Here is a 12,213-nt window from a genome sequence, read left to right as displayed (position 1 = left end):
TTCTCAAAGTGGGGTCCCGGGGACCCCCAGGGGTCCTTGAGGGGGTTCCAGAGGGTCCCCAGCAAAAGTAGTGGATACAGCAACACACTCATTTTAACCACTTTATCCATGTATACGTTGGCTATAAAAAAAATAGCAGATCTACAAGCTCACAGCGCGCCACTTCGTGCCGCGCTGCGAGCTTGTACATCTGCTATTTTTGAAGATTTTCAAAAAAATATTGATTTTTTTTAATACTCTTACATTTTAAAAAAAACTTCACTTCTGGGGGTCCTTGGCACAAAACCATTTCAGATGGGGGTCCGCAGGCCAAATGCATATCAATTTTGGGGGTCCATGAGTCATGACATGAAAAAGCTTGAGAACCATGCACTGGCCTATTACACCGTCCTATAATAAACATGGGATGGCACCATAGAGTTATAGGATGGCACCGCAGCAGGGAGGTGAGAACCGTCCGGTCTGAAGGGAGGGGACGGGAACACAGACGCACTGGGGGTAGTGTTGCCATGTCGGCTTATTATAAGCGACTTTTGGGGTTCTTTTTCTGTAAAGTTGCTTGTAAAAATTGGTAGCTGCGTGTTGCGTTTTTTTGGGCTTGATATTTTTTGGGGCCAAATAAGCAAGTGTACTTGCAAGTCTACTTGCTTAATAAGCAAGTGTACTTGCTTGTTTAGGATTTTTTTTTCATTTTTTTATATTTAAACCAGTGGTTCTCAAATATTTTCATGAAAATATTCTGTGCAAGGAAGCATTAATTGTTGGAATGTTTAAAAAATATATTCCAAATATTCCACAAAAAATGCGTTGTGAGCTTGTAGATCGGCTATTTTCAAATAGCCACTGACTGCTGTATATAGGTTTAAAGTGCTCCTGTAAGTCGTTTCTTTTGGGCTTGTTTTCATAGACCTGGCTGCTTGTCTCTCTCGCAGAACCTGGCAACGCTGGCAGGTACCCAAACCAACAGCAAGCCGTTACATTCAAGAAAAAACGTTACATTCAAGAACAAGAAGAAGTGTTCAATTCGTTGGTTTAAAGACGGACACATTGTGGCCAATGTTCTAACGTTGACCTGCTTTTGTTATTATTAGTAGCCTAGTAGTAGATATTATTATTATTATTTATTTCTGAGCGCTGATGAATAGATTCATGAAGGACTTTGTTGAATCCCATACGTAGATAGATGGCTCGTGGTACCAGGACCCCACGCTTGGATTGAAATGGGATATAATGGGATTTATGTCGACGAAAATACTAAGAGTTTTTGCGTTTGCCATCATAGGTAAGACATTTAAAGCATCTTCATATTTACAATGTTTTACATTTATTGTTGGCTGGTTCTTTGTCTATAGTGTAGAGGAGTAGGGTGTGTGTAGGCTATTTATTTATTTCGGATACGTAGGCTATATAGCCTACATTTTATCCGGCTATTAAGAATAAAATTCTTACCATGATGACAGCAAGCAATCTTCATGTATATATACTATATGTGTAGCCTATATCATGTTTTGTTTAATGCATAGTGATGACATTTTGCATGTTATGTCAGGCATTAATTGCCATCCATCGCCAGCAGCAGCAACACACCCCTCAGTGTTAGATATTGCATGTCTAAAAATAGTACCTACTATAGTAGGTGCTGCTGGTCTTCATTTGAATATAGTGTTTTCCTAAAGCTGCACAGTACACCATCCTGCAAGTATACTTGCAGGATGGTGTACTGTGTAGCAGGTTTAGGTGTAGGTTTTCCTTTTAGGAAAGCACAATATTCAAATGAAGGCAGAATATTCTGTCAAAAGATTATTATGAATGAATCCCCCAGAATGTAGGTGCTCTTTACTAAATAGCATCAAATAGCCCAATTAAAAGCCTATAAGTAATATCCTACAATATTTAATAGCAGATCCTTGAATAAAATAGCAACTGAAACAAATCTTCTAATTTACAGATTGACATTAATAATAATAATACTAATAATCATCATCACCATCATAATCATAATTATTAACAAACAGGATAAACAGCTACAGTGTGATAAACAGCATATTCCATCAAATAGGATGGAATAACAATATTTTTTTAATAATACATACCCACAAGTGAAGTTAAGTATTATGGTGATATTTTACAAAAACTAGGCTGCTAGTAAATCCAGTGGCTTTCTTGGTTTTTATTTTATCGTATTTAGTTGACCTTGTATTTGAACTGTACTTCCATGTGCTTTTTTTCTGCAAACTTCTAAATAAAGTATTCAATCAATCAATCAATCAATCAATCAATCAATCAATCAAGATAAGGAGGAAATCCCTATTCAGAGGAACCTTAAAGCTACGAACCAGAACTTATTTTAATTAATAAAACGTTATTTGCACCAATCTGTATGGTAGTACAAGTTACAGTATGTTAATACAATCTGCAGTGGTTGTGGTGGGTGGTTTCCCTATACTCTTCTATTGAAAAATATAGACCCTGGTGTCGGGTAGGACACCTATTGGTAGAGAAGCTGTACTGCCTGCAGATCATTACGCACAGCATTATCTCCCCAGGCCAAGTAGGGGTTCTTTCTGTCTTGGAAGAGCGGTACAAGTTTGGTGTCCCACACAAGAGATATGGTTCTCTCAACCTGTGGTGGGTCGGGACCCCCAGGGGAGTCCCCACATGATTTTTAATGGGGGGTGTCCTCAGATGACAGTAAAGTGAAGTTTTAAATACCTAAAATGAAATGAAATGAAAAAAGATCATTACTGACAGTAATGGTCTAGGAATACCAAGGACCCCAATGGAAACAAGACCACAAGGACTTTTTTGGACGTGCCTTTTAGACAAAGTGTTTGACTGTACTTGTTTTTTTTATTTCTGCCTTGTAAAATATTCAATCAATCCAAAAATCTAACTGTGCATGCAATGAGCTGATCTCCGTGAGGAACGAGGTCACGGAAAATATTCCATGATTTTTCAAAGGTACAGTAAAATCGCTGTTTTTGCTGGCAAGGGGACGATAGACGATGTTTTAACTCTGCCAGTCAATGAGTTAATGCCTATTTTCAAACTTTAAAAAAAAAGAAGGTAAATGCAGTAACTCTGAGGACCCCTGTTGAAGAGATCTTCTCCCATAGAATAAAACAAATACACAAAAAATATGTATTTATTTATTTTATTTTATTCTGAGTCCTCCAATTCTCCATCAGTCATGGCTGCTAGTTCCCTCCTGATGTTATGTGGGAGTTCTGACTTCTCCAGATCGTACTGAATAACTGCTAGCTCGCATAATGTCTTAAGACTAGGACTTAAGTCTAATAGTCCGTCCTCCCCATATGTAGACGAATCGACGATATCGTCAATGAGCACAGCTGTTTGGTGATAGCAACTACAGGGAACCTCAGGGGGACGTTTTCCTCTTGTAGTTGTCACTGGGGGCAACGTAATCCATCTCAGAGACACTGTGTTAAAGACGTGCACATTGAGCTGCTGTTCTAGAGGTTTCCTAGCGTTCCTAGTGTGACCTCCAAAGGCGTACACTTTGTGTCCCACTGCTACAGCAGTAACCTTGGTGATATTTCGCTTTACTCGCAACCTCACTGTACAGTGTGACATTTGACGGACAATCAGCACACTGCGTGAAAATACCTCTTCTACCGCCTTGCTCTGTGAAAGAGTCTTATTCGAACATGCTACCATTTATATAGGAGGCCAGTCTATGATGTCAGTAACGTGATCATAATTATTTGGTCAAAGTTTCAGCCCATGTATGTAGCCCAAGAACGACGCATCCCAGTGTGAAATGTAGGTTCCAAAAAGCTAAATATGAAAGTCTCCTGGATTCTGACAGTCCAATGTTGGCAGCCCTGATTACTGCATCAAAAGTAATCAACAAACTATACTATAAAAACTGGTCAAACATTGGCAAAATTGTCAAATAATATAAGAAAGAGACGTTGTGAGCTTGTAAATCAGCTATTTTCACCATATTTATCTGTGGAACTGAATAAAAAATGCAATGCCTCAACTCCTACCTTGTCAGGGTGGGGGGGGGGCACTTCAAATGTGATGATTTTGGGGGGGTCCTCCCCAGATTAAATATGATTATTTTAGGGGGTCCCCAGTTAAACCCGGGTGCGCCTCACCAGATAAAGAAGTACGTCCTGTAGTAACAATGGGATGGCATGCCAGGTGAAGTATAGCGTGCCCAACTAAACTTTACATGGTGGGAACATGTTGGATGCCAGGAAAATTAAGTAACTAACTGCCAGTAAATACGGAACGTACCTAAGTCCCTAAAATAACAAGATTAGGACAGATGACGATGTCATGGAAAAGTCTATTGTTAAAGACGGGGTGCCGTGATTTTCAGTGATTCACCCCCCCAAAAAAAAACGTAATCATCAGGTATTATGGTTACACTAGGAGGATTTCTTTCAAAAAAATGTACAGAAAGTGTTAAAATTATGTTTTTATGTGGACTCGCCTCCAGTTCATTAAGTATACCTGGTTCTCACCTTAGCACCTCCTTCACCATTTTAGCACCACCCACCTGTCCTAGTCCCTCCTCCTCCTCATGCCCACACCTGTTGTGTTATGATAATGAGGGGGAGGGTATATTTTTACTGTGTCATTAAAGCGCTGTTTTTCTATTGGCACGTTTGACCCTCAAGGTTTCAGCCTCCAGGAAGAAACTCAAAATAGTCAGAGAAGACATAAAACACCATAAAAAACACCACCAGGGGGCTTAATGAAGTTCTATCAACCTCATAGACACATGAAAAACAGAAAAAGTGCAAAACCATGGCACCACCTCTTAAAGAATATGACATGATTTATAGATGTATTGGAAAGATGACAGGGGTTGTGACTGATAATTACAGTATAAAACCCAATGTCAAGGTATAGAGGAGAGAGAGAGACCATTTGTATCACGCTTGCTGCTCTTATGCCTCTGTAGATTCAACCTCTGCATACAGCATAACGAGGAATACTACTGTCTCACGTCTCTTGATCAATTCTCGGGAAAGAAGACCAAGCCACAGAAATCCACTACACAGCTTTTGGATTAATTGAGAACCATCCCTTGGTATGACTATAGCTGAAAGAAGTACCAAACATCCTGAAATCTTCTGACAGACGACAGAAACGGGGTTGGATCCCCTTTGTCACGGTTTCATCCCCAGGAACAACAACAAAGTATATGATGGCCTCATTGTTGGCTTCTTCCTGGGGACATGCTGCATGGGTCTTATGGTGTCCCTGTTTTCAGTGTAGGCCTATATCATTATAGATGAAAATTCAATTACAAAAACGTTCTAATCTTTTCTCAGCATTTAAAAAAATAGTGAAAATATCAGATCTGTAAGCTCACAACACGTCGTGGTGCAGCACGCTGTGATCTGATAAATCTGCTATCTTCACTATTTTGTTGTACAACAAAGTACTGTACTTCGGGTTAAGTGGCTAACAAAACTCTAACATTCCATGGTACTCACTGACTGGTAGAATAATGCAGTGGTTCTCAAACCTTTTCATGTCAAGGACCCCCAAAATGATATGTATTTGGTTTATTAACTAATTTTGCTGGGGACCCCCTGGTACCCCCCCAAGGACCCCTGGGGGTCCCCGGATCCCACTTTGAGAACCAATGGAATAATGTGTGTCACCTATATGTTATTTTCAGTGTTCCCGGCCATCCTTGTGGCAGGAGACTTGCCCAATGTGAAGTGTGAGAGCATCTACAAGGACTTCTCTGACTGTGTCCTGGAGCTGGGAGACAGCATGGACAACTACCAGGAGAATGTCACCAGTCAGATGGGAGTGGCAGCCGTGTGCAGGTGCAGTAAAACACTGTAACAAATACATGAGTGCAAGTGAGAGACAGACTGACACACAGTGGTGGAAGAAGTACTCACATTTTTACTTAAGTAAAAGTATCAATACGGCAACGTTAGAACACTGTGTAAAAGTCAAATATAAAAGATTTACGTGCAAAAGTATTTATTGGCATCATTTAACTTAAGTACCAAAAGTAAAAGTACTCATTATGCAGAACGTCCCATTTCACAGGGTATCATATTATTAAAATGTATTCAAATCTTTTGAAAATAGCCGATCTACAAGCTCAAAACACATCGCGATGCGACGTATTGTGTTTATTTTCAAACAGCCAAAGTTTAAATAGGGCTGAAGTGGTTAATGTATGTGTTGTAACAATAATCAAAATCTACAAAGTAACTATATAGTAACTAAAGTTTTCAAATAATTGTAGTGGAGTAAAAAGTACAATATTTGCCTCTGAGATGTAGTGGAGTAGAAGTAAAAGTATAGAAATTTGGAAATACTCCAGTAAAGTAAAATTACCTAAAGATTATACTTAAGTACAGTACTTGAGTACATAGACTTACTTTCCACCACTGTTAACATATACAGTACATGAGTGTAAGTGAGAGACAGACTGACATATAGCATTCTGTGTATTCAATGGATGGACACCAAGTTGCTGTCTCGGCCCCTTGCGATATGACATTGTGCATACAGTACGTATATACCGTCGTTTAATGTGTGACTGACTGAAATGACAGGTTGACATAAAGGTATTCATCACGTGACAGAACACTGGAAGAGAGAGAGAACAGATGCTATCATCTCTGAGGGAGAAAACACAAGTGAATGGGGGCTGAAACACTGAGCCACTCTTCTAAATAATTTATGACCTTGCTGCACCAGTAATGAAATTCAGAAGAGATTTTTTGTCATTGTTAGTGCGTGCACTCTACACCCGCAGTACAGAATATTAAAGTTGAAATAAATCTATATATCCCTGTCAACAATGCTGCAGTGTTTCTTGCACCCAACTGCGATAAACTGCGCTAAAACATTCATGTTCTTTCTGCTGTTTTGAAAATGAAACGGCAAACGGGTGGCACCGCGCAACAGGGGTAAAGGTCTTGCCCGTCACCATGGAGACTTGAATCCTCTGCGGTGCATCCGGCTTGGCGGGGGGGGCCGGGCTACATACATAACGAACACGTGTAGCTTTATTCGTGGGTTGGAAGCCGGGTGGGGAGGGCGATATCTGTCACTGCACTAGCGACTCCTAAAGGTTGGACAGAGTGCCTGTTTAGCGGGGTGCAGAACTGAGAGGAATAGCGTGTTCCTCCTCATGCGTTACGTCCAGACAGTGCAGCTCCTCACTGTCAGGTGAAAAGAAGCGGCTGGCAACTTCATGAGGAGACACGTGGTTGTCTACACCCTCCCACATGACCAACTGTTGGGGTTAGCAGTGACAGGGACTAACCAGCATAACCAAGATGGGGCCTAGGTGGTAGACCTCTATCTTCGCCACAGTGGAGAGCCCACAGAAGCTAGCGTACAGGAGATATATTAGCATAATAGCAGAGAAAGTGCCAACTCACAAAGTTATTCTATCCCACCTTGGCTGACAATGGCAAAACAAAAGCTGCTAAGAAGGAGCTAAACCGAGCAAGGACGAAGACAGGCTATGTGTGGTACAGACAGTCTACAGCAGGCAGGCACATGCCCACATATAGACCAGTCCCCGAGCACCCGATTGCCTTTTTATAGGAGAAAGAGCCCTCTTTATTCCTACATCATTTCTGCCATTTATATCTCTCTTGCGGAACCACAGTAGCTCTCTGTTTCTTGTTTCTGGTTTTAACAAGAAACAAGGGAACTGGCATGCTCGACTCAAACCTCAGAACTCAAAAGGCACAAAAATAGAAAATGAAGTTGTCGGCACTCGCAAATTAGTAAGTAACACTTTTAATAAGCAGCAGAAGGAAACAGCCCTTGGGCTTTCATCAGTGCACGTCACGCCCCAAAAGTGTGAACTTGCTAGGTTGAGTTGCTAGGATTTTAGCAGGTTTATTTCTATAAGTCTTAGGGGTTGTCAATTAATCGTTACCATGAATATTTCAGTTGAGGTTGTTTAGCTTTTCTGGTTTCTACATTTGCAACTGACATCTCATCTGGTAATGCATATAGGCTGTGCAATTCTCTTCTTTTAAATTCTGTTAAGTTTGTAAGTTACATTGTGTTTTTTCTTTTTTTATTGCATGTGCACTTGGCTGGGGGGTGGGTAGGGTGGGAGGGTACATTATTAGGGCACCTGTCTAAAAAGTGTGTGCAAGTCCCTGAGCAAGACAATGAACCCCTAACTGCTCGCCTAACTGCTCACTGCTCCTTAGGATGGGTACATTTAGAAGACAAATTCGATGTATACTGTATGTGCACATTTTTGCAAATACCTCAATAATTATAAGAACAGCTGTTTTAGAGCACAAGGAATAACTTTAGAGGGGAAATCGCTCAGTTGTTTACATTGTGAACATGGAGATATTTCAAATTGTGGAGCCCCATATTGATACCTTGACTTTTTATTTGCCCCATAGCCACTGGGAGGCGTTCCACACATGTGCCCTTACAGCGCTATCCGACTGCCAAGAAGAAGTGGGGCCCATCTGGGAGACCTTGAGGGAGGACTCCAGGAAGATCCGCTTCCAGGGAAGCCTGTTTGACCTGTGCAGCCCGAGCTCCGCTCCCAGCCTACGGTCACATCTGGCTGCCCTTCCCCTACCCTTGCTCAGCATGCTTGTAATAACCGGGTCCGTCTGGTCTTCAACATAGACCGCGGAGAGACCACCTCCACCACGTTCCCAGAGCACTCGCACATTCCTCGGGGCGATGCCCTCCTATAGCCAAGGATTTCAGTAGGCAGAGTAGGCCTATTGTATCGGTATTAACGTTAACCACTTTAACCCTGTCGTCCCTATTTCGGGGCATGTCATCGTTATAGGCGAACATTTTCAAACAATCTTTTGAAAATAGGGCTTAAAGGTTTAATGACATTCACTTTTACACCACATTCAAAGTCTTTGTCCTGGTCCTTCAAAAGTGTACAAAAAGTTTTAAGTGAAAATTCCATTCCAGTGATCCATGGCAGGTGTTTTTCTCTCACATTTCTAAAGCCTTTTCAACTGCAATGAAAAAAGAAATCTTTGCCTGCGGGTGTCGCTGGTGAGGGATTTTGCCTGTCAATCATCGCCTCTGCTCCGCCCCCCCCCCAAAGGAAAGGATAGGGGAGGGGAGGGGCGAGGAGGAGAGTGGGCGGGATTAATCGACTGTGACCTCACTGTTGAAGGGCCAAGCTCAGATTACTTTTCAGCCTAATTATTCAGAAAACCCCAGACCACAGAAAATCCACTGAATGTTCTAAGTTCAGGTTTTTTGGGTGTAATTGAGGTCATAAAACCCCAAATAAAACATTGAAAATAAAAAAAAGTGAAAATGAATGTCATGATACCTTTAAGTGGTTAACACAGAGCCATAGATGTCTTTGGCACCTCCAAGTTCGTTTTCACTTTTTCACTGGGCTGAATAGTTGCTCGAAATCCTTTGCAATACTTCAGCTCGAGCTTTCCTTGTGTGTACGTGTACCACTGTAGTAGTTGACCAAACTAAACTTCTACCTACTTTAGACTATATCAGTCCAGATAGGATTGACCTAGTATTATGTAGCCAGACGATCGGAGATCTCCGCCTACCGATCATCTGGGGCAATCTAAATTCAATGTAGCTGCTAGAACAGCTGAGTAGTGTTTTCTTTACCTCTGATAGTTCTTCAAATGTTAAAAGCGTAGGCACAATAAGCTAAGGCTTCAGCCTACACCTTTTTGGTCTATGTTTCACTGATATCAAATGAAGCCATTGCCTTGAATTGCTTTTAATAACCAAAATAAAACTACTTCTACTACTACTACTACTACTGAGAAAACCTCCACTAATAAAACCTACGCCCACTGCTCTGAAAATCAATCCCGGTACAGTACCATCCCAAATATGAAGGACCACCCTAAACGCTTTGCATTGGTTATGCAATGCAGTTTGTTTTTACACGTCTAAGTTGTTTCCACCCAGTTCTTGCCCCTACATTGCAGATGTCAGAGGTCACCAGACGCATCATAGTCACATATGATCTCTGTCTAGGTGACGACCTCTGATCGTCTGGCTATACGCATGACTAGACTCGACCAAACAACCCACGTACTCTATGGATGTCAAATACAATCTTAATCTAACCAGTGCAAAGTCTATAGTCAGATAGCTGTCTCTGAGTTAGCAACATACCATGTGTATTATGGTATGGCAATGATAATTCAAGGGATATAAGTGTCTGTTAGCCCAGAGCCAGAGCCATAGATGTAAAGCACAGATTGTTTTATATAAAGTAACCCAAGCAATTATCTGAGAAATTATCACATTATTTACAAGCGGTAAGAGAACCAATATTTATTATGTATTCTCATATAAGTTATATAGTAGGTGAATAAGATAATATATTATGTATGATAATAGATACATATGATATTATGACCCATAGTGTGAGTGAGGGATCCTATTTGGCAAGCATAGTTTCCAATCGTTCTCTAAAAGCTAAGCAAAGGCTACTCTCATATTTCTGCCTATTTATAAAGCAGAACGATATTGATTTGGGGTTGTTTACACCTAAGGTAAGGATTAAGAAGTGTTCCAGAGGTATTGTTGGCAAACACATTGCTTTTTCTTTTAGGCTACTTCAAGCTCTAGGATTTTGTGTTAAAGTGACAATCAAGACAGTTGTGCGAAACTTGACATTCTATCCCTAATATCCCAGCCGCCATGTGGCTGCTATGAAAACACCAAAAAGGCATACAGCACACACACGCACACGCACACGCGCACACACACACACACACACACACACACACACACACACACACACACACACACACACACACACACACACACACACACACACGCACACGCGCACACGCGCACACACACACACACACACACACTCCACACACACACACACACACACACACACACACACACAATAATCAGCACCATGCTGTGACCAGCCGGGTGGTTTGTTATGGGTGGTTTGTTATGGGCGTCCCAAACACATTGCATGGAGTGAGAAAGTGTTGTGTGAAAGTGTTTGCCTGCTATTTATAACTCCCAAGCACATTAGATATCTCTATAGCACAATGTATTCCTTATGTGGATAGACTACAGTACAGTACATAGGGGTAGATGACACTGCTTCACTGACACATCCGCATCCAGCGTATGCAACAAAAGTATTACAAAGCAATGACCTGTTAGACATACTACTAACAGAGTAAAATCCTTAGTTAATTTAACTCTGAAGAGTCCATTTGGTTACATTTGTATACACTCTCAGAGATATAAATGGATTAACACTGATGATTTTACCTGTGCATACTCATACACACTATCTCAGACAAATATAATATAATTTATACCAACATGCATAACTGTTATCTGATTAAGTCAAAATTATACAACAGCTATTTTTATATGTAGCTATGTAATGGCTGTTTTACAGCTGCTTTGCAGCTATTATTATTACATGTTTATAAGCATTTTAAGTTAAGTAGGTATTTGGCGATGAGCCATTCTAAAAACACATTCCAAATTGTTACCCAAGTTATTGAACATTGTATTATTCTCTTTTTATTGATAGTCTAATCTAACGAGGCACTCTTAAAACGTGGATGAATGCTGTGGACTAGCCTAGTTATTGGCATTAAATTAATTCAGCAGAAACGCATGATCATTTTCACAATATTTCAGATGGACATTAGGTTTTGTTGTTTTGTACCTTGGCTACAATATTGTTGTATGCATGCTAGGTTATATTTTTGACATACAGTAGCAGTAGTATAGTTTCTTATCCGCAGTCATTCTACTCCCTATCGGCATGCTCCTACTGGTCGTTTATAATTATTCTTTGTGATTCAGAAGTGATAGAATCGTGTCACCCAGTTTGTGTGTCTGGTGGCAAGTAATGGAATAAAAATGACTTGTACTGTCCTCAAAGCATGAGCAATATGTATGGTTAATTCTAAGAGGACCTTTTCCCTTCCTTATGCAACTGAAAAAAAAGCATGAACTTGACCACATTATTATAGTCTGTTCAAATGACATTATGATTTTTGAAGGAACTACCGCAGAATCAGAGAAAACTACTGAATGTACAAATAGAATATATTATTACCATCGTTGTCTGTCTGTACAACCAAGGACAATGTGCACTATTTACATAGGTCTGTATTGCATTGCAAAGTTATGTTTGTAATAATAAAGCAATAAAATGATAAATATCCTGTGCTTTATTTATAGAGCTATGCAAAACCTACACCA

General features: G+C 40.5%; 1 protein-coding gene across 1 annotated transcript; it reads left to right on the top strand.

Moving 5' to 3' along the window:
• Positions 1-984: 984 nt before the first annotated feature.
• On the top strand, positions 985-8,799 carry LOC308082325 (neuritin-like). Its single transcript, XM_080424043.1, has 3 exons — positions 985-1,282; positions 5,666-5,819; positions 8,397-8,799. Exons 1-3 carry the CDS (start codon positions 1,231-1,233, stop codon positions 8,629-8,631), a joined length of 441 nt encoding a protein of 146 aa, XP_080280169.1. The 5' UTR covers positions 985-1,230; the 3' UTR covers positions 8,632-8,799.
• Positions 8,800-12,213: the final 3,414 nt, after the last annotated feature.

This window comes from Gymnoscopelus braueri (genome assembly GCF_963280865.1).
Source record: "Gymnoscopelus braueri genome assembly, chromosome: 3".
In the NCBI taxonomy this organism is placed as follows: domain Eukaryota; kingdom Metazoa; phylum Chordata; class Actinopteri; order Myctophiformes; family Myctophidae; genus Gymnoscopelus; species Gymnoscopelus braueri.
The sequence above is the reverse complement of the archived record's forward strand: the minus strand, read 5'-3'. Positions and strand labels throughout refer to the sequence as shown.

Coding starts and splice junctions, on each gene's coding strand:
- LOC308082325 (XM_080424043.1), top strand. CDS start 1,231: ATGGGATTTATGTCGACGAAAATACTAAGAGTTTTTGCGTTTGCCATC. Junction 1,283..5,665: donor TTTTGCGTTTGCCATCATAG/GTAAGACATTTA, acceptor TGTTATTTTCAG/TGTTCCCGGCCATCCTTGTG. Junction 5,820..8,396: donor GGAGTGGCAGCCGTGTGCAG/GTGCAGTAAAAC, acceptor TTTGCCCCATAG/CCACTGGGAGGCGTTCCACA.